At 41.1% G+C, this 22,620-nt stretch overlaps 3 protein-coding genes across 10 annotated transcripts in view; 1 reads left to right on the top strand and 2 right to left on the bottom strand.

The window, feature by feature from the left end:
- The window catches only part of LOC116062029 (glutamate receptor-interacting protein 2-like), a 31,876-nt gene extending 19,684 nt beyond the window's left edge, over positions 1–12,192 (bottom strand). The window contains exons 1-9 of one of the 7 annotated variants that reach the window (XM_031316476.2): positions 11,728–12,192; positions 6,221–6,301; positions 5,457–5,595; positions 3,830–3,975; positions 3,144–3,227; positions 2,977–3,052; positions 2,212–2,357; positions 1,109–1,256; positions 836–1,005 (exon numbers count right to left, since the gene is read on the bottom strand). In XM_031316476.2, coding sequence (XP_031172336.1) covers positions 836–1,005; positions 1,109–1,256; positions 2,212–2,357; positions 2,977–3,052; positions 3,144–3,227; positions 3,830–3,975; positions 5,457–5,595; positions 6,221–6,301; positions 11,728–11,905 — 1,168 coding nt within the window. In that variant the 5' untranslated portion in view covers positions 11,906–12,192. Of the gene's footprint in view, positions 1–835; positions 1,006–1,108; positions 1,257–2,211; positions 2,358–2,976; positions 3,053–3,143; positions 3,228–3,829; positions 3,976–5,456; positions 5,596–6,220; positions 6,302–9,039; positions 9,639–11,727 lie in introns of those variants that run through there. The other 6 variants (XM_031316472.2, XM_031316473.2, XM_036008144.1 and 3 more) reach the window with 6 other exon arrangements.
- Positions 12,193–14,061: 1,869 nt separating this feature from the next.
- Positions 14,062–17,850, bottom strand: rpl32 (ribosomal protein L32). The gene is made up of 4 exons (XM_031316484.2): positions 17,662–17,850; positions 16,861–16,961; positions 16,598–16,779; positions 14,062–14,227 (listed from the first exon to the last, which is right to left on the bottom strand). The coding sequence occupies exons 2-4, from the start codon at positions 16,954–16,956 to the stop codon at positions 14,098–14,100; spliced, it is 408 nt and encodes a 135-aa protein (XP_031172344.1). The 5' UTR covers positions 16,957–16,961; positions 17,662–17,850; the 3' UTR covers positions 14,062–14,097.
- A 105-nt stretch (positions 17,851–17,955) lies between these two features.
- ssuh2rs1 (ssu-2 homolog, related sequence 1) lies at positions 17,956–22,602 on the top strand. Of its 2 annotated transcripts, XM_031316482.2 has the most exons (14): positions 17,956–18,126; positions 18,252–18,283; positions 18,404–18,468; positions 19,055–19,159; positions 19,458–19,533; positions 19,693–19,822; positions 19,983–20,043; positions 20,160–20,281; positions 20,370–20,432; positions 20,518–20,600; positions 20,724–20,816; positions 21,107–21,212; positions 21,803–21,910; positions 22,056–22,602. In XM_031316482.2, the coding sequence occupies exons 2-14, from the start codon at positions 18,261–18,263 to the stop codon at positions 22,194–22,196; spliced, it is 1,176 nt and encodes a 391-aa protein (XP_031172342.1). In that variant the 5' UTR covers positions 17,956–18,126; positions 18,252–18,260; the 3' UTR covers positions 22,197–22,602. The 2 variants fall into 2 exon arrangements, with proteins under 2 accessions (XP_031172342.1, XP_031172343.1); XM_031316483.2 differs by lacking the exons at positions 17,956–18,126; positions 18,252–18,283; positions 18,404–18,468 and adding an exon at positions 18,669–18,817.
- Positions 22,603–22,620: the final 18 nt, after the last annotated feature.

The following is a 22,620-nucleotide window of genomic DNA, read 5'->3' as shown; positions in this document are numbered from 1 at the left end:
TTAAATAGAAATGTCAGAAGACAAGAAGCATGCCTGTCATTTCGTTGAGAAGTGATACACGTGCTGCACTTTGAATTCAGTCCAGTGGTCCACAGGAGCCAATGCAGTTCAAATATTTCACTGAGCAGTCTTGGAAAGTATTAATGTGTATTCCTTCTTCAGAGGATTTAACCCTAAAAAAATGTAAGACACTGATCAAAAATAAATCAGTAAATAAGGATAAAAGAAAGATGGAAGTTTGGCAAATAAAAGTGAAGTGCAGCAGGCTGGACCAGACAAAAACTAAACAAATGACAAAGAAATATTGCTGAAGAAAGAATTCAGCGACCGCCAGAGAAGACTTAACTACATCGTATTTCCTTTGTCATAGTGTATGATTCTTCCCATGCTCACATGTTAAGGAGCCCCTGCAGCTGCTGACCCAGAAATAAGTCTGCAGAACATGATCGCTGCCGGCCACTCACTCTCACACACACACACACACACACACACACACACACACACACACACACACACACACACACACACACACACACACACACACACACACACACACACACACACACAGGCTGACTTACAATACATGGGAACCTGGCTCTTGACAGCTGTAGATAGAATAGCTGAGAGAAGAGCAGTTATATTCTCCCCATGTCTGCACAGAACTACTTCAAACGATAAATCTGAGGGGTCATGAGATGATTAATGGGAGAGGAATGAACAAAACGTTTTGCTACACAAAAATATGTTTTTCTGACTTCTTTAATCTTAATGTGATGTCTGATGTCTTATTCTTTTGTAGTAGAGTTTTATTTTTTGTGTCACCTCCAGGACATACCTGTGTCTTGCGGCCTGACAGGAAGTCTGCTCTGACTGGCTGGGAGAATTTCCAGTTTCACAACATCACAAGTATTAGCAAGTAGCTGCGTGGCCTCCATCAGAGAACAGTGCTCTGTGCTGGTCCCATCTATAGACAGAAGGACGTCACCGGCATGCAGCGCTCCACATCTGAGAGAGTGAGACAGTGTGGCAGATAGTGTGTAATTGAGAAAAGCTTTGGTTTAATAGGAAAGTGTCTGTGGGGCAGTATAGTGTAAAAGGTTGGTTTCACCTTTCCACCACGCTGGCTGCCTTTATCTTGTCAATAATAATAACTTGTTTGCTCCTGTATATTGTTGTAGTGAGGCTGATCCCGAGGCTGGCGGAGGGACCTTTCACTATCTCCACCAGCAGAGGGCCCGAGGCTTGCTGCACTGCTTCTGAAACAGATTATTCACACAGATATGAGAGCGGCCTACAAGATTAGTAGATGCATCTTTTTACAATCTTAACCGGCAATGGAAAAGACCATGTCAAAATATTAAACAGTGAGAGAAAATATAGAAGGAGAAAACATTTTTATTTCTAAATGGTCCCTAATTTACATGCATTTGTTGTACTGAGACATTTGCTCTTACTGTACTTCCATTTTTTGAGAGTTGCAACAGTGTTACACAATTGAGAAAAACTTTAACAGCTTAAACTGAAAATAAATTCTTTTTTTTCTCCAGATATCAGTTATAAAATGTTTCTTATAATTGTGAACCCTCTGACTGGTTCAGTGTGGTGGCAGGAGGTCTAGATCCCAAACACCCACATACAGAGAGATAATGTGTGTCAAATGTCCTTGGTGACATGCCCTATTTTGCAAAGAGCAGAGTTTGTGATCTTATGGAGAATTAATCGCTATGACCAAATGGAGGTTATAATCTGTAGTGAGTTCCTGTCTTCAGTGGCATATTTTTCTACTTTTTGGCCCAAAATCAAATCAAAAAATCAAATCAGTCAAAATTAACTGAAGAAAATCATAAAATCATAAAAAATGTATTGTTAAATGTGCTGATACTGATATGTTTACTGTACTATATTCCATCAACAATTTACTTACTGTAATGGCTCTGATACAGAAAAGCAATACACTTTTTTTATATTGAGTTTCAACCTGCCATGATTCAGGAGTGGAGAGAGATCCCCACACTATAACAAAACACTGAATATTACCCATCTACCCTTTCCTTGTCGAAGTGTGCTCTTGGGCCAGTCAGACTCCCCTGGTGGCGTCTCCAGGACCCACACTCACTCACATCCATGCAGCTAAACGGCCACATTATTTACCCTCAGAGCAACACTGCCCTACCAAGCCTCCACATATTCCCTGTGTGTCTGTGTACTCACCCATGACGGAGACGTCATACTCAATCAGGAAGAGAGCTTCCTGGCCGCTCTGCATCAGCATGGTCAAAGCGTCAGCGTGCTTCTCTCGGTTTAAAGGCATCCCGTCTACGCTCAATACTCGGTCTCCGGCCTTCAAAGTGCCCTCTCTGGATAAACACAGGAGGAGAAAGAGAAAAAAAAAATAAAACACAGGCGGCCAGCACAAGATGCTCATACAAGCACTAAAGCACCAGTCACAGTAAATCATTAAACAGTTCCACATGAGTGTTCCCTCCCAGGTAAGATGAAGGATAAATGAGATAAATGGCCATAAAGTCTTTGATGATGAATTATGTTTGCTCCAGTGTTTTGGTTTTCATGGGGAAAAGTGCAATGTTGCATTAGCCTCAGGATGAGCAGTGCCCTTTCTGCTTTGAAGATAACATACTCTATATGTGTCACAGCCACAATTTCATACACCGGCCCGAGCGTAGACTGATGCAAAAGAAATAATGTGCACATAAACATATTGCGGATTTAAAAGCATAAGTCTAAATAATCTAATTCCACATGGTTAATGGATAACTATTTTAATTGGGGACAAAGATAAGGCAATTAGTAAGACACATATCCATTAGTTTATACATCTAAATAGATATAGAAACACGCATGTGCACACATACAATAATTTGAATAGGCTCATTCATGCATGATCAAGACATACAATGCCTATAAGCCACATAAATAGTACCACACAAACACTAACTCATTTATCCATGCCCTCACCTGTCAGCTGGACCTCCAGGCCTGATGTATGTAAGCACCAGAGGACGAGACCTGCGCCAGTCCTCGTGGAAGCCTCCTAGATAAACAAAACACACAACAAAAATCAGTGCAAAAAGCTAATTATTTTTACTGAAGGATTTACACAAGAAAACATCCTGTCCACCTACCTCTCATAACAAACCCAAAGCTGTTTCCCTCCTTGTGTAAACACACCTCCATGGTTTTGGTTAAGACTCCTGAGGGGTTCTGGACTAAGAGTTGACAGGAAAGGACAGATTCAGAAAATTATTTCTACAATCCACCAAAGCTACACATAAAATTAGCAATGTAGAAAGCTTTTACAACAGTTTGATTATAGTGTCACCTGACTGTTGTAAGTGCTGAATCATGAGAACAAATATGGATTGTGGAAATATGTTTAATTAATCTATGTTTTTGACCCGTGCTAATGATGTAAGAGCAGTGGGCAGCCACAGTGCAGCGTCTGGGGAACAACTCTGTTTCTGAGGCCAGTGCCTTGATCAAGGAAACCCAATAAGTATTGACCTGGTTATTTGCAGGCTGAAAGATGTATAGATGATGTGGTTAATTCGGGACTAAATTTGGTGGAAAATTTTTAGACGTCTAGGTTTTAAACACAATTTAGCTCAGTTTTAAGATAGACTTCTAGAAATCATAAGACAAGCCTTTTTATGGTCTGCAGACATAACTAATTATCTTAATATTAACCCATTTCCTAATTTTTTGCATTTGAAAATACAAACCATTTGTTTTGATGACAGCACTGTCTCCAAACATCTGAGCATTTGTTGAACAATCAGGCAAAATATTATTCTTGCAGAACTTCACCTACCGAATTGAGGCAGCTCATACTCCACCTCCAGCACAACTCGCTCCCCGATGTTCTTCAGCAGGCTGATGATCTCATCGTGGCGAAGCTTTGACAGGTTGATGCCATTCACTGACTTGATGTAGTCTCCTACATTCAGCTGGTCACTCCTGTAGAAAGTCATGTACAGACCACCAAGATGAAGGCTGGATTAATAATCGGGCAATGCGGGAAACTACCCCCCGGGGCCCTAAAAAGCTCTAGATTCACTGCAAGTCACTTGGGTTTTGGAATTGCAAGTTTTTCTTACTGAGGGGCAGGTAATTATCAACAACTTTGCAGAGATTTTTAGCCACTTTCTGCTCATTTATTGGTTTTACGGCTCACACCTTAAATGTTAAACTCACTATGAGCTACCTGTTTGTTACAAAGCTACCTGTTTGTTACAAAAGCACATTTTGATGAAGTTGATCCATTCATGAACAAAATCAGATGCAACTGTCTGATCTGAAATTAATATTCTGGCTGTTCCAACTGTGTGAAAGAGGCAGAAGTAGAACAATAAGTTGGTTGTATACATTTGTGTCCAAACTGCAATGATAATTTGATTAGATGCCTTTGCAGTATGTGGAATAACATACAGAGCCAGCTGTGTTGAATAGTGAGCGCCGAGCGGATGGCTGACAACGTCTTCTCTTCAAACACTGACGCAGATGATTGTACATGCTGTCTCACATATGACATTCTGAGTCAACATGCTGCTCATTGGAAGGCTAATTAATTAAATAGATGTTCTGCCCTGCTCGCCCCTCTCACCTTTGGGCTACTGCCAATCAGCACTGACAGCAGACAGAGAGAGACGTCTTGACCAGCAGAGCCGACCGGCCTGATCTGGTCCGGTCTCATCACACAGTGTCACTGCCAGTCTCTCTCCTGTCTGTCTGCGTCTCTCTTCACCCAGTAAATTAGCTAGCACTTCCACACAAGCATGAACTCAGCTGTGGGAAGACAAGCTGCTTGGAAGAATTAGCACGGTGTCTGTCTTTAAACCTCCTTAGACTTGACAAGCGATGGCATACTTTGCCAAGACATTTTCAGAGGGGCTGTGTCATTCTTACAAAACTGTGTGTGTGTGTGTGTGTGTGTGTGTGTGTGTGTGTGTGTGTGTGTGTGTGTGTGTGTGTGTGTGTGTGTGTGTGTGTGTGTGTCACACGCTGCTTAATCATCATGAAACGTGAGTCCTTCACTACATTTTCCTTTCGTGTGGTTGATGTTGGAGAAAATTGGTTTAAAGCTGTTGACGTCTGGGAAAATGTGTTTAATTGAATCTTAATTAAGCAATCACTGAATAAAAAAAAACAAGCTCACAAAATATGTATATTGAATTATTACCACCATTAAACATGAACTGACAATAAAAAAATGAAAATATTAACAACTAAATCAAAACTTCTTATATGGTTTCTTGGGGACTTTTGGGTATTACTTTGAGGGACGGCATCATGCTGATCTAACAACACCTACAGTCCTGCAGTTAAGGCAAGCTGCTATAACTTTGCAACACGTGCACATTTGAAGGAGCAGAATAACAAGTCCGGACAGCTTGGTGTGGTTGCCAGGTTTTAACCGCATCACAGAGCAGTGATCTCACCTGGCAGCTAGCCCACCTGGCCGTAGGTTTGACACTCTGGGCTTGCCATCCTTATCAGAGCCTCCGGAGATGGTGAGGCCAAGGCTACTGCCTTCCCTTTTCATCAGGTCCACCGTGGTCACTCCTCGGTACTCCTCTGCTGACAGATACAGACACAGATCCACAGTCAGAATTAGCGTCTGCTTGACAGAGTCACCCAGTCTGAGAGGCAACAAAATACTTTTTTCTTCATCTTTCTCTTCTGAATCTCTCACAGAAATGCCCTCTGACACACGACCACATACTTTATTTTCTCACTTTCCTGTCCTTTCCTTGTTCTTTCAAATTTCTCAATCTGAGTGAATCTTTGTGACAGGTTCAGGAGGAGGAGGAGGACGGAGTCAGTTTTATTAATAGCACCCTAAATACTGATAATGGAAAGACATTCAATGCATTATTACAAAAGAGGCAAATCCAATTGTATTCTTAAGTGAATGAAAATGAGTTTCTTGACTCTGACAGATATGTGGCTACATAGTGTCATCAGAGGACTCATTCTGTCTTGTGGTCCATGTTCTGCTGTGCTGTTAGATCGTTCTACGCGAAGTCTACGGTGTGGTTTACTGCAAATGACAGGTATGCCACACAAGCATTTTTTTTACCTTATCTAAGCATTCGAAACAGTGAAACATCAAGGAAAACACAGCACATGGCTCTACACGCAGACAGACAAAAATCTCAGATAATAGATAGAAAACTAAATGTCAAGTTTGACTGTATTGTACCTGAGAAGCTGCGCCTGCAGGATGAATGTGATTGGTCAGATGCCCCGTACTCCTTGCTCCCCTTTGAGTATGGTCCTTCATCTGAGGAGACAGCAGGGAGGTATGGAGGTGCTGTTATGAAGCATTGTGGCGACATGTAGGGAAACTCTGCAGCAGAAGGCTAAATGAACACGACCATTCACTGCACATCATGACAGCTGCACACATGTTAATACTTTGAACTGCACCCTGGGTAATGTGAGGCTCTTGGTGGGAGGGGGCGGGGCAGCACTAAGCCAACAGCCACATACATCCATCAGGCATGAACCTTAACTGAAACAGAGTGATAAGCCTGAATTCAGGACCCTGCAAGGTCACCACACTTTGTTTCCACAACTCTATAAAAGGTTTAAGTGTTTTTAATAGCTCATCTCTGTCTGTAGCAGAGACCCTTGAAAACCATTAATTTAACACAAGAATACATTTGCGGCAAGCTTGATGTATGCAGTTACTAAAGCATGGGAATTTTCCGGAAAGAACAGCATGCAGTTAATGGACTGTTCGGGCATACAGAGAAAATCATCATTTTCAAGTCATTTACAGCAGCTGCTACAGAAAGATGGGAAATGTTTAATCTGCTCTGCAGGGAAACTGATTTTTTTTTTTTTTTACCCACAGTGGGACCTATTGCTGACAGAGCACAGGGCTGGCCTCAGATTAGCAGAGCCACCACTCAGCCATCTGAACCTGAATGCAGCCATACAAGCATGACAGCAGTCATAGTGATGAGGAAACGGACTTGGCACTTCTTTAATCCTGTCCACTGTGGATTACCTTTTCAGATGTCCAACACAGTGATTGAACATCATGTTACCATTTTAAAGAGGAGCTGTGCCAATGCCTGTTTTTAAGTGTATTTAAGTGTAGGGGCCATGTTAGTGCCTCATGCTACAGGCTACAGAATCTTTTTGAGTGGGGTTGTATGAGGTACTTATCCATAGTCAGTGTATTACCTACAGTCAGTGCTGGCGCGTGTGTATAGGTGGACTAGGCAATAGCCTAGAGCGGCACTTTGGCAAGGTGGAAAAATGTGGGCTTATAAAACATTTCATCTGTTTTGTTTGGCCCTCATTTTGTTGATTTTTTGTAGTCAATTGGTGAGGAATGTGTGTCTGTCAATCAAATTTATTCACAAATTAAAATATTTCTGATATAGTATTAGCAAAGATAAATCGGCCTAGTTTTAGTTTTTCATTTACACAACATTGATGATAGGCTTACTGGCCTGTAGGCCACTAAGGTAGCCATCCACAGATACAGTTAAGCTTAAGGATTCACTGTGCCACATGTATGTTTAACTTTAAAACATGATGTATAAATATATGAATATGTCAATCATTATTTTAATAGCTTAGTATTGTATGTACCATAAAAGTGTATGTGTAAAGGCTTTAGGCCGCCCTACACATTGTAGGCCCAGTTTAATATGCAACTCAATTTTATACAATGTGTCTGGCAATCATTTAAGAGGTATCGTCCCAGGCCTGACAGTATATCAATTTGACATCAAAAATTACATTCCCTGAGTTCAGTCTTTTATCTGTGCTGACTTCTAAAGACTGAGCTGGGGGAAGCAAGTGCTTGGAGGGCATCAAACACAGCTGTGTTCCCTCTGTCCAAGTCAATCAAGTTTCCACATCTGCCCAACTGAAGATGAGGTCTGTAGACAGCAGAGAGGCATGGATCCTTTGTCAAACCTTCACTGGCCTAAAAAACCTTTGGGCAGGCCCTAGATATGAGGAGTAAAGAAGGAACTTACTACAGAAATATCTTTACTGGGCTTGTTATGTATAGAACATACATATGCATAATACAGTATGGTATTTCACACTAATTTACACACACATCCTTGCACAAATATCCTGTCCAGTAGCTGTGAGGCACAAACAAAGTGAGTGACACATCACAAACACTTTAGGCTGGGCAAAACCCTCGTAACCATGCAGGCTCCTAAGGGCCCTGACAGTCCAGCAGCTGTCATTGCAGTCAAAAGGCAACATTAGCTCTGGGTATTGCAGACCCAGCAGTCTGCGCGTGACTGAGCACTACTGTACCATCAAGCCATCCTCCTCAAGCTTATAAATAACCATCATCTACCCCAACAGGCAGAATTAAAATCAGAATGGAGCTGATTAATACATAGCCCCAACAATGAAACAACTATTGTAAAAAAAAACTGTCTCTCTGTCTCTGTTGTCTTTGAAAAGGAGGTTAGGCAAAGGATCAAGGATGAGGTTTGCCAGAAGAGCTGCATCCAAAGGACCTCGGAGTGCCGCACTGACTAAAATAAAATTCTGTGCTACTGCATAAATATGTGGTGAGTTAATTAACTCCTGGTTTAATTCAGGGCACTGTATGCCATCCCCCTCGTAACAAATCAGAATGTAGGTTAAATATGGGGGGGGCATTAACAATGACAATGAAATCATAATGCTATTTTCAGATGTAAAACTTTATTTATAAACGAGGGCCCTGCCAGACCTAGTTTACATTGCTATATCTGCCCCAATTACATATGGCAGGATGGTCTGCAGAGCTGGTGGTCTTTCAACCAATCACAACCATAATACATGCATTGTAATGATTCTACGCTCAAATTGATTTGCATTCAGGCTATATGGTCACAGGTAACAATTAGATAACAATTAGAAGGAACATTGAGGTAACACTCATCCGTTGCAGTGGCTGTCTCTCAGATGAACTACACATTTCTGGACATAAACCACTCTTTACAGGTGATCCAGGTGAAACAAATCCTTTACTACAACACACAAGCTTACCCCCTTGACTCCACGTTGCAAAGATCAGTGTGGTGCTCTTACCAATGCTGTTCTTGGTGTCTCTCCTCAGACCACACAGCATGGCTATAGTTTAATCAGCGCAGCCACCCTCGGAAAGTAACCCTGCTGATCTTTAGTAGTGAGCAGAGAGCTGAGGATCCACCTGAGGTAAAAGAGTCTCAGTCGCTCAAATAGAACAGAAATACCATCTTCGTTTCTTCATTCCTTTGCTAACATTTCCTTAACCTTTGTCCCCGTTTGTAAAACCCAGTGAGGAATTGAGCTCCAAAGGGCAAATTCTGATCCTCAGATGGTCTCTAGTTCCCCTCTCTCTATTTAAACTTGGTGACAAAAAGATGTCAGGGATTCTTCTCAGTCGTCAAAATTATAAATCTACCAAGCTCTGTTTTCTATAAAATCCAAAGCAGGGAAAGCAATGGTTCATGTCCTTTTCTTTCCATCCTGCCGTGGTTCCATTTTTGAGCTATTCTTACTAATCAGCCGTCCTTTTCCAGAGGGTTTATCATCCCCTGTTCATACACTCACATGAGCACACACATAACCCTCCTCTCTCATTCAGAGCGAGAGTGTTTGCTCTCGCTCTCTCTCCCTGTGCCAGAGGGGTTCAGTAAGACAGGCACACATGATCGTCACTCCCTCCCCCAGCGCGTGCGCGCGCACACACACACACCATTTACTACCAAGTCAAACACCCCTCATATGCACATTCTCAAACCCACCCACGCACATTTACACACACCATGATTAGACTTGACAAAACTGCACACACTCCACACACTCAACTCTACACAATTAACACCACCTGCACATTCATTGTCAGACTGAGCCCTGCACTGTGTCACGTTTTTCTCACGTACTGCACCCATTTGTACAGAGCTTGTATCTGCACAGCGCTACTGTTTCTATCTCTCTTTCAAAAACACACACACACACACAAGCACCTAATGGAAAATGCATATGCAAAATTCATGTGCAGAACAGCTGCCTGTTTGAGATGTCTAGCAGTTGAAATGTTATTCATAAAAGTGCAGTTGTCGTGCACAAGGCTGTGATGACAGATTCGACTATGGTCAAGTCAAAATAAATCATGTGCAAATAAAAGCAAAAAAAGGAACATTTAGAATCTCAGCGATTGTGTAACAATTAAATGCACTTCCTCTAAAGCCCGTCACCTCATGTTTCCCCCTCAGGAGAGTGAGAGGACCTTCTGCTAATCCGGGGCCCATTGAGGTCCCTCCACCCAAACACAGAAAGACTAACGGGTCTGCTAACTGAACCGTCGACACACCTGTCTGACCATTTGTCATGCACACAAACCTCGACGCCTGCCACTTCCTGACCCCCACTGCAACCACCACCACCAACAAATGCCCTCCTCCAGCCTCACTGGCAGCCCCTCGAGCCTTGTCTGCCTCAATTGTTTTGGTCACTGCAGACAAATAGTTGTCATCACTGAGACTTTGGAGGCAGGAAAAAAAACAAAAAAAACAAGGTACAACACCAGCAAAACCCACAATTCAGTAATTCACAGTGTGAAATTACACCATCTGTTCTACAACTGCTTATTTTACAGATGTGTAAAGCGATTACAAACAAAGAAATTCTGGAATGTTTCTACTTGCTGTTGCATGGAGCCTAATTAGTCAGCTGTTCCAGTGGACATAATACTCTTCGGTGTAGATAATTTCCTCTGAGACTTTTGTCCTTAATACCCAATTTACAATGTGAGTGAGTGCAGTCTTTCAGAGCGAGACTAATTAATTTCCAACAGAATAAAGAGAATCGGTAGACGGAGCAGTGTGGTGGAGTGATGAAAACCCCCTGGAAACAGGGTGGCAAACGTTGGGTTATAATAAAAAATGACTCTTTTGCACTTCCTCCAGACCAGATATCAACAGTATGGATGTGGAGTGAGTAATAATGCAATGATTAGATTAAGAAAGTGGAATGTTTGTAGCAACCTTGGCATATAAATAGAGGTTAGGAATGCTCAACCAAAGTAGAAACAAAGTAGAGCAGAATTTAAAGACATATATTTAAAACTCTCAATATAAGATTAACCTGTGATTGTGTTCACTAGTGAGTGCTGCTTTGTACAATTTCCCAATGTTTCAGCTACATAATTGTAAACAAAAAAACGTTTCATTATAGACAAACGTGGGCATTCTAGGTGGAAGGACCTGAATCTTAACCTGCTCCTTTATCAAACTGACCACACTGCCATCTTATGGTGATCAGATTCAGTTGCAAGTGAAAGTCTGAAAAGCAATATGACTAACTCACTTGTCAGCCAGCACAGATTAGTGTGACAAAAAAGAGCCAGAGGATAAGGATGTGTCGCACAAACTCATGCTTTAGTGTTCACCTTTGAGGTAGGTCAAAAGCCCAGATTTCAGTCAACCGAATGCTCAGTTTAACAGGCCTGCTGCACACATAGTTTAACTCTCTGTTTTTTTAATTAATTCAGGTAATATATGTAATTTGGGTTAATTCATTACAGATGAACCTAAACTTAAGTTATTTTGTGTCGGTAACAAAACTTTTCTTTTCTATAACTGCATAAATTGGAAAAAAACTCAAACTTCCAAGTCTCACGTCTTGTGCTACAATATCAAAGACATCAACTGAATACATTACCATTTCCCAAAATATTACAGTCGGCTTTACCTTTGGTTCCCCCTCTGATGATGCCCAGACGACATCTGAGAGAAAACGAGAACATCCTCCGCTTTCCTCCTGCAGACCAGCTACCTTTCCTTAGGGAATCTGTCTGAGGGAAAGCGAAGGAGAGCTTCTTGGGAGTGAGGCGCCCCTTTCCAAATGCCACCCTTGCTGACATGTTCATTTTCTGACCAGTGACAAGGAAAAAATGGATTCTGTCCTCTTTCTGACATTCTCACTGTCTCTTAGACATTGCAGTCTCAGCCTGTCCTGCTGTTCTCATGTTCTCCTCCCTCTCTGGAGAACTTCCAGTCCTCTCAGGTGAGTGATCCAAAGCCCCTTCAGAAACAGGTGCAGGTAATTTAAAAGAGGAAAGATTCAGATCCAACACTGTGACTGTTTTTTCTTTTCTTTTTCCAACCAGCATTGGTAACTCACGTCTTCAGTTCCAAACGGCCACAAGCCGACTGGCTAAATAAATGTTATGTTTTTGCATTTCTGGCAATGTCAGTTTTATAGGAACAGATGGCAGAGGGCTCAGGGCGGTGGGGCACAGCTTGCCTGCCAGAATGCAATGGAAACTTTCTCTGCAGGGAGCCGGCTCCAAACATCTCAAAACAATATACAATCTGAACTGGCCATTTCAAGGCAATCACTTGTGATAACAACCTATTTAATCTATTGATATTACACCAGAGTGTCGGCTGCGGATTTGTCTAAACATGCTGATACATAATGCCAGTCTCCTTGTAGTTAGTCTAAAACCTGGAAGGAGACTGTGAGCTGGCTTCTCCAAATTTTTAGCACAAGTCTATGATTCCATTCTTGGTTTGTTCTATTCTAACCTTTATACAGTGTGTTATTTAAAGGAGCAGTCAACCCATTTTAAACATCAAGATAAGTTTACTAGTTGTGGTTAACAGAAAGCGTGGGGCCAATTTCACAAATAAAAGACATGTAAAAGTATTCATTGGACAGAGTGGTCCCTTTCAGAGTATATATTAGAATATCATATTACTGATCCCTCAACATATTAGCAGTGTTTCAATTCTAGTCAGTCAAGGTGGAGCTAATTTTAACTACGTGCTGTTGGATAACTGAATATACATTGATGCATATTTTAGAAGTTGTTCTGTTCTGTATGTAAAAACTACAACACGTGTATGTAAAAACCTCATCTGCAAAGTAATGATAGCTGTAAGACAAATGTAGTGGAGGAAAGAGTACAATTTATGCCTCTGAAATGTAGCATATAAAGTAACAAATAGGTAGGCACATATACCGTTGAACATTTCTGGCTTTGTGTACATTTTGTTTTTGCACCTTAATGATAGTCTTTTGTATTTTGTCCAATTTGCCATCTTTCCTACGTTGTACTGCCACACAATTTCCATTGGGATAAAGTTCCATTGGACCTACATCTCCAACTTGTGATTTTTCCAATGCTGCTCATTTGTTAAGTGACCTTGAGAATTATGGTAGAAATAAAAAAAAAAAAAAAAAGAACTTAATTGAGTCCAGAATGTTCTTTGACAGCAAGAAGCCATACAAACGGCATCTACCCCAGATCACATCTTGGAAGGAAAAGTGTTTATACAAACTTATGCGGCCTCTTCCATATATGGGTTAATACTCTTCTTCTGGCATCTTTGCTCATTGTTTCAGCATCCATTCATCTGGAATGAAGTGAAGAATAACTCCATTTACCCAAGGGAGAATACAACCAGCTCTGTAGCATCGGTGTAGACACCAACTCATGCATGTATGAGCATTTCCTTACGGTTTTTTGACGCCCGTGCACCATACAAAAATAGCTCTAATCTCTGAAGTATCGTGCCCCAAATGAACTACCCATTTATAACTCCCTGGTCACCTCAACACCTGTTAGTGCACCTTTTCTCTTTTGCAAATTAGATCTCTCTCCACCAGCGACACTAGTTTAAATGAGGATCAGAAGCAACTTGTTTGATTCTTTACAAGCAAATAAAAACAAATGATTGGAGGGCCAGTGTTACTCAACATTAATTTCAGACATTTTGATTAAGTCAATAAAATCACTGCATTCAATGAAACAAATTTCACTGTTATGGGGTATTTGGACAACCAATATTCCACAAGTTTCCCAATAGCCACAATACAATTCCAAGTTTGTCTGTCCAAATTGCCGAGCTTCGTATCCTCTCAGCCAAAAAGAAACCCACTGAATTCAAAACTCTGAGATGAGCCTTTCTCCTCCATAAAATAATTGAAACTTAAGTTTCAAACATTAAGATTATCCCGACCATTGCTTCACCACCACTAATAAGCTATACATTGCAGAAAGAATTATCCATGAACCAATTTCAATTTTTAAACATTTATTGGGTAATAACCAGTTTATTCGTTCTCCTCGCTTCTGAGCCTGGCGTTGGGGTTGGTAATCTTGATGGCCAGCTGAGCTGCCCTCTCCACGATCACCTTCCTGTTCTTAGATGAGACGTTGTGGGCGATCTCAGCACAGTGAGTCCTACAGAACGAGAGGGAAGGATGTTAGGTTAATGACAAGATGTTTTTACTAAAATGCCAGGGTGACAGTTTGGGTTGCAATTGTGCTGAGGTTGGTCTGCTTTTTCTGCATAGGGCAAACTACTACATAAAGTCTCTCAAAGCTTAGGAGAAATTCTGACTACCATCAATACTTGTGTTCAGAGCTTTTGATAAAACTTTGAATAATTGTGAAACTGGTCTTCGGCAAAATCAATGTCACCACATCTGGAATCAACTGGATTCACAGATAGTTTAATGATTGAATCCTTTTTACAAAGCAGTTTACTTGTTGTGCTGCATCCAAACTATAAAACATATCCTAATTGACCAAACTGCCATTTCCATGTATTTACGGTATGTGCGCAATAATAGTAACTGGCTACTCAATTTGCTGTTAGATGCAGGCTCCAAAAAACCGTGGATGGGAAAAGCCAAACATCTTCCTAGAAACACTTGTTACCGTAATACATATCACTGTTTTAGACACGGGTGATGTAGTCTACTTGCTCCTGTGGAGAGTAAATAGTGTGGGCAGGGTTTTAAGCATACTTTGTTAGCTAGCACACATTGCACAGGTTTAAAGTTCTACACTTTGAGTCAAATTATCTGTCCTTATCCTTGCAATAAAAAGCATCCATTACCCCAACTAATCTACTGCTAAATTCTTTGAGAATACAGTTAAGATCTCCGAACAGATCAATTCAACCCCTCTTTGAAATCGGGACAGTTGCTATTTCGCAAGTCTATGTTCAGTCAGACTAAACTCTGACATTAAGGAAGTAGAAGCTAAAGAATCGTACCCTTTCTTCACTGAAATTAAAGTGAAGAAAAGTGAATGCTTTGAGCCGTGACTTAACAGGTGTCTCAAGCTCCAAAACCAAGTCATAGTTAATGCCATCTGCTTGCCCCACCTCAGCTCCACCATGTTATATTTTCTGGCTGAAAATAAACTGACAAGATGAAAAGATATCCTACGCTAAGCTTCCATCCCTTCAGAAACCATGAATGACATGATTAACACCAGATCCATGGTTTTATCCAGTTTGCAGTGCACAGAAAGCAAGAAGGGCTATCAAGGGAGTTTCCTGGACATACATTTTCTAAAAGTAACATTGCATCTGTGTTAACGCATCCCCTAGAAACACAAGGTAGATTTTGATTATCTTGATCTTTTCGCAGCTTAAATAAAACTGCATGAAAAAAATATGGCCATTGTGCCAAATACAAGGACAGCCATAAGCCCGGATTGGCAGAAAAGGCAGTTGGGACTGATCAGTCGGCTCCCCGAGGTCCAAAAAGTGCCTCAGAACACACCGAAGCGACGCCGACTTGAGTGTGTAATACGTCTCCATAACAGCAGGCGGTGCTAATCTGTATACTCGCCCAAAAAATGAAAACCGGCAGCTGATTGGACGAACGCGTCACATGGGTCTGGCTGCTCCCGGATTTTTCTACCGGGTATAATGGCGGCTCGTTCAGAATACTCATATTTTACGAAGATAGTTCATTGAAACGTGTTTCTGAAAACAATTTAAGCGAGAAATAGGCCATGCAGTTGCTGAATCTGTCTTCATTTCAAATCGACAAAGGTCAGTTTAAAAGATTTGTCAGATTTTGAGAGGCTTAGTCACGATCATCCTGCTCGTCATTTCCGGGTTAGCACTCCACCAATCAGATTTGTCATGGAGTCCGACTGCCCGTCCTCCGACGCAACAAGTCAGGTCGGCCAAAATGAAGGCCGAAAGCTCCTCGGACGGACGACGGCACGGAACACACGCAACAGACTAGAGTCACTGACCTCGCCAGACTGTCTGACAAACTCCTCCTTTCCTACTCAGAGCTATACCTTCTGGTTAAACAAAGTGAGTTGATAAACTGTGAGAACAGTTACCCAGGATTGTCAGCATCAGGTTGTTGTGAAGTCAGTTAAATGTTGGACTTCCTCATTCAAGTCCTTACTTATATTATTAAGCAGCAATATTTTTCTCACAAGCATCCATCAATCCCATCAGAATGAAAATACTGGACCAATAAATTGCGAGAGTAGGCCTTTTCCTGATCACAGCCTTAAGTATTTAGTCAGTCTTTAATAAAATCAGAAATTGACTTATGTCAGTCTAGCTGCCATTTAAGGTTTAGTTCACCCACTTTGCCCTTGCTGAGGTTTGAGCTCTCTACTGGAGGTGAATGGAATTTCTTTTATGGTAGTCAAAGCACTAAAAACACATTTTGTAAACCACCATCTTTGTTTGCACCTACAATTCCATTCACCTCTATTAATCTGAAAAACTTTGGTATGTAGGGACAAGTAATCTACAGTATTTAATAGTTATGTACCCAAACAACTTACTTGTTACTCATCATCAGGACCTCGAGCTCCTTGACATTGTGCACAAGGAACTTCTTGAAGCCAGTGGGCAGCATGTACTTGGTCTTCTTGTTGCTACCATAACCAATGTTGGGCATCAGCATCTGACCCTTGAACCGCCTGCGGACCCTGTTGTCAATACCTCTGGGTTTACGCCAGTTTTTCTGTTGAAAAAAAGATATTTAAGGATTAACCGCTTGCAGTCTGACCAAGCTGAGCATGCCTAGTATGTCATAGACTCTTACCGCAATCTTGACATATCGGTCAGACTGATGGCGAATGAACTTCTTGGTTCTCTTTTTGACAATCTTGGGCTTTGTGAGGGGCCTGAGGGCTGCCATGGTGACTGAGGACAGAACAAGGTTACAACCAATTTAGAATACTCATGTCAATGTTGGAGAATTAACGTTACAACACAGCGTGCTACATGCTACTATGGAGTTATTAGCAAGTGTTGAGGTTTCTGCAACTAACGCTCTGCCACATTTAGACATTAGATCTCACTGACAAACGACCATTGAGCCTGCGACTAACAGCAATAAACCAAGAATACGTTAAGGTTTCTGTTGAGTGAGCATTAAGCCTTTGGGTAACGTTAAACGTGTTGACCAACATCAGCTAACTAGCTAGCTAGCTAACTAATAACATGCAGTCAATGTTTAGTTAGCTAGTCATGCTACTCCACTTCACGCATTCGGCTTAAACTGTATGGTCTGAATGGATATAAACATTTAACATGATATCTAATGTTGTCAACTAGTTCTTTGTATTTGATTATGTTTATATGTAAGCCACAACGTAGCTAGCTACATCAGGCCTTAACTGAATTACAACAACCCTATTTTACGGGGAGATCGTTAGCACCCGGTCAGCGTTTTAGGAGCAGCACCTCGCCCAAGAACGACACTTTAAAGACGGTAGAAGATGACAAAATGTCCAATTTCATGTATCATACGTAGAGTGGACGTCTATTATTGATAATCCACACCAGGATGGTCAAATAACGCCCTAAATCGCGCTGATGACCATAGATTGTATCGACTCACCCGCCGATGTAAATCCAAAAGGGACTTCAGCGACGGCGGAAGGAAAGAAAAGGACTTCCGTGAGTGTTGCAAAGGCTTATGGGTACTGTATTTTATCAGAACTACAGTACTTTAAAACGGTTTTAATCAACTGAAATTTACATTTCTTTCCAAAAAGTCTGTTCAGTGAAATAACATGAATCGTTTTGGTGTTTGTGAGTGTTAGCCTATACATTATTATATTTAAGCTTCTGATCTGTTCATTGATTTGTGCGCACTTCCTGGACAGATGAGAGGGGTGGGGGGTGCACTTTCTTTTTGTTTCTTTCTGTATCGTTACTTCTCTAAACCTATGAGCGCTTTGAAGACCATAGCATGAGCTCTCAAGCTGAACCAAAAACACCAAAATTAAAGTAAAGTTTTATTAGCTACTTTTTTTTACAGTCTGAAGAAGGCTTGCTGACTGACAAGTTTCTGGAAACGGAGGTGGTGTGTGACAGATAGAAGACAGAAGATGACGATCTGATTTTTGTCACATGATGGTTGTGATTAGAGCATACATGAATTAGAGCACGTATGAATAGTTGTATTTCCCTATTTGGTTGTTTTCAAGCTTTGACATGGAATCTCAGCCTGTATCGGGGTAAGCGTCGCTCAATGTTGTGTGTGTGTGTGTGTGTTTAAACTACTTAAAACGAAATGTTGCGCGTATTGTTTTTCACCTCACTGACCTAGGCCTACTTTCGTTTCCCGTACTTTACAGCCACCAGAACAGAACCTACGGAACGGCCAATCCCGGTTACATACCAGCGTCTGCAGGGGGACCCGGTAAGCTCCATAGAGGTTCAGCCTAATTAAGCTTTTGCACTGAACTTTAAGCCATTTTGTTATTAAGTATATTCAAAGACACTTACTTATAATTAGTGTTATAATTACCCGCTTCCGTTGCCCCTCCACCCCCCCCACACACACCCACACACATTGTGACGTCAATTCTACGTGCAGGTGTTATAACTGAGGTTAGGCTAGTCCTAAGTACATAGACTACATCCATCCATCCATGGGCTGCTGTCACCGCCTGTACAACTCGTATGACAGTGTTTGTTAAAGGACCTAACTCTGTCTGTGAGTCTTTAGTGTTGCTGTAAAACATCTCAGAATAGATAACAAGGGCAAGGTAAGTCACTCTCTCACACGGTGTCTTTAGGCGTTGCCATAGAATCATGTTACAACTTAGAAATTTCAAGAATTAATGTTTTCTGAAAAGATTAATGATGCGCATTAGAGTCTCTAGCAGTTTTTTAATTTTATTTTAGTCTAGTCGTTTGCGTAATGCATCATGAGAACTTAACAAGAGGCTGTTAAAGTCTACATCCATTCATACGACTGAACTGGTTCTTCTGGTTTGTTTAAGCAATGTTCGCCCCACTTGCAGCTGAGTTCCAGGGCCCCAGCGCTCCTCCAGCCAGCATGTTTGACAACATGCCTGGCTACGAAGGAACCATGGCAGGCGGAGGAGGTACAGTATGCCACACGTAGTCGTAATGGCCCCACTAATAGCATCTGTGACTACATCTACTTTTCATGGTACTGTCATATCTACTCCTTGGCCACCTGAATTAGGTCCAGCTATACAATCTAAATCAATCCAGTAAACAGCTCTGTTGCATATCCTATTTTTCTTCACAGCTTACAATGGTCTGTTTTTGTTATTGTTTAACTGTTTATTACTGAGGCCATTGCTAGTGGTGGTGTTGAACTAAACTACATTATATTTAAATGTGTTTCTAATATCTACCTTTCAATATCTGTTGTAGGTGGATTTCTGCCCCCTCCGATGCCTGCTTTTCCAGTTCCTCAGCCTCAACCTGGACCCGAACAACCACACTGGAAGTAAGCTAAACTATTTCCTTTTTTTCAACATCACTGCTAAGGGTATTGCAAAACATTTGTCATGATGTGTTTTAAGTTTAAAGCAATCTATGCACTTCAGGTGCTATTACAACCATCACTTTCATTACATACTGTATGTCATTCCCTCACTGCTGACAGTATCCCATCTATAACTGAAGATACTGCCCGGGAAGCATTTGTCCAGTTTGCCTCCAGCAAGTGCTGCTATAGTGCAGCACCAGCAAAGGATGGTGTGATCACCAAGATGGATGCATTCAATACTTACAGGGTAAGAGGAGGTCTAATTAATGTGTGTGTGTGTTAGGAAAACTTTCTAGAAAGGCAGGAAAATCAATAGAAGTAATAGCTTGTGTAGTAGTTTTGGATGTTCAGTGCATGAATAACCAAAGTTTCTGTTGTTTGTCTTCTTCACCCCTGCTTTGTTTTAGTACCGCCTGGAAACCTTTACTGAATCAAGATCTACAGAGTGGAGTCACGAGCCGTACAATGGTACAGTACTTATACCTTGTGCATTAGTTACATTAGTTGAACCCTCTATTTTCTGCTGTCAGTCAGCTATTTAGGGCGACTGCCCATTGATAATCTGATATGTTTACTTGGATCAGGCCAGCCAGTGGATGCCTTTGCCCAACCTCCTCCAGGCCCCTGGGATGTTCCTGCTCAAGCGCCCAACTTTTTTGTGGATGGCAAACAGATTATGAAGGTTCCCTACACATCGTCCATGAAGGTAAATTATATAACATGTGTTTGAGGACTAAAAAGCTCCTGCAATTGCTTTTAGAATTTTTTCCTGACGAGAAACATTTCATATACAGGCCTGCCACGTTTGTGTGGGAATGGGTCGAAAACCTTGCAAAGACTGTGCCGGTGCTGGTAATGTAAGTAATTTCCACAGACCTCATTAAAAGGGTTCCTTTAAGATGTATAGCGAGATCATATGTTTTCGTTTCTTGCTCCTGTCAGAAAGTTTGTTGGGTCTGCAATGGATTTGGGAACCGCATGGGAAATGATCGATGCCACCACTGCAGTGGCAGAGGAAGGGAAAAGTAAGTGTTACCCATTGTGTCTCATAGCCTTCTAATGAAATAAAAGTGCAATTTATAAACAGTATAGTTTGTGCTTCTTGTAAGATAGATACTTATAGTTATTAAACATTATTCTGTTTACAGTTGCAGCCACTGTCACGGGCAAGGATCGAAGAAATGTGAAACATGTCATGGAAAACAACAGCTTCTGGTCTACATCAACCTCACTGTGAAATGGTGCTTTTTCTGTCAATGTCTGACTTAACTAATGCATTAAATAGTCTTTCTTGAAGGTCCCATATTATGCTCATTTTTCAGATTCATACGTATTTTAGTTTCTACTAGAACATGTTTACATGCTTTAATGTTCTGCTGTAAAGTTGAGCATTTTAACATGAGGGTCTACAGGGATTCACTACCTTTTGGCCAATTCGAGGAACTGCAGTGTATGGTTACTTGATACTGTTAATTAGCATATAACAGTTGTAAAATTAAACTGGATTTCTTTTTTATGTATATGCTTTCAGGACCAACAACTCTGATAACTATGTTGTGGAACAGTCAAGTGGACTGCAAGTGCACAACCTCAGCAGCGTGTCTGGCAAGGAGCTTTTCAGGGACTCTCAGTACATGGTAAAATATTCTTTCTCAGGGGGAACAGAAGGTGGTGTGGGAGGATAATGTTTTTTTAATACATATAACATGCAGATTGCTTAGATTTTTGGTGAACATTGTTTTACCTGCCTTATTAGACTGATAACCATGTCATATCAGTGGTACACATTTACTGTGACCTATATATACACAAACAGACTGTCAACACAGGATGCATTTTAGCCACATTCTAAATAATTTTAATGGTCTACACAGCGTGACCTGAAGCGTTGTTTTAGGCTTCAAGTCTGTTTTCTTCAGTTGTATGTGTGTAGATACAGTTATTGTATATGGGGCTCTCAGCACTGCCAACATGTGGGTGACCACACAGAAGCACTGTGTGGCTGATCGCATCCTGTGTTCAGCCACATCCACTGATGGAGGACTGAAGCTGCTGGCACACCCTGTTCACTGTGCAGCCCTTGTGCTGTGTTGACACGGTGCTAGGCCTAATACTAACCCTATTTTCAGAAGTAATAATTGCCCAACGTACGTTTTGTTATCCTGCTTGATCCATCAACCAATAAATGTTTTTTTGTAAAATGTAGTTTTCTGATTACTCTGTGCAGGTATACCCAGTGATGGGCTTCCCAGACCCTACAGTGGTGAATGCTGCACAGCGCCTTGTCAGTGAACACCAGGGCAAGTTCTCCCAGACCTCACGCATTCTACAACAGGTAACAGTGCATCTACTTTATTCATAGTCTTCTATTTGGATATAAAATAATATTTTGTCAATGTTAATGGACTGGACAATACTTGTAATCCATGCCTAATTTTGTGTTTGTGTAACATGCTCATATTTGCTCTCTTTGTCTGCAGCGTCAAACCATAGAGCTGATCCCCATCACCAAGGTTACCTACTCATGGAAAGGGAAATCACACATTTACTTTGTTTATGGGAATGAGTTCAAAGTTAGTGCAGATAACTATCCTGCTACCTGTTGCTGTACTGTGATGTAATTGCAGTGGCTGTGTATGAAGGTTTTTTTCTTTCAGTGGTTATCTAAGTCAGTTCTACTGATTAGGCAGTTCCCTATATATACAAGATATACAAGATAACTAATGTTTGGGAAATTATTTTTATTGTTGTGTGGCATTTGTATGCATGCAACACAGAAAATAATTCCTTACTGACACAGTATAAACCATAATCATACTATATCCCCTGAAGTCGATGCTTTTACATGTATACAACAGTGATTTTTGTATAACAGATGTATTTGCACTTAATCAGTTTGCTCTCATGGCAAAATGATATAGTTTTATGTGAATGCAACTAATTGTTAAATGTGAAGGATTTTGTAAGACACACATGTCATATTAGCTTTGCAGTATTTTATTAATTTCAATAAATGGTATTTCGCAATTTCGGGTTGAATCGTTT

Source organism: Sander lucioperca, chromosome 12, assembly GCF_008315115.2.
Source record: "Sander lucioperca isolate FBNREF2018 chromosome 12, SLUC_FBN_1.2, whole genome shotgun sequence".
Taxonomy (NCBI): domain Eukaryota; kingdom Metazoa; phylum Chordata; class Actinopteri; order Perciformes; family Percidae; genus Sander; species Sander lucioperca.
The sequence above is the reverse complement of the archived record's forward strand: the minus strand, read 5'-3'. Positions and strand labels throughout refer to the sequence as shown.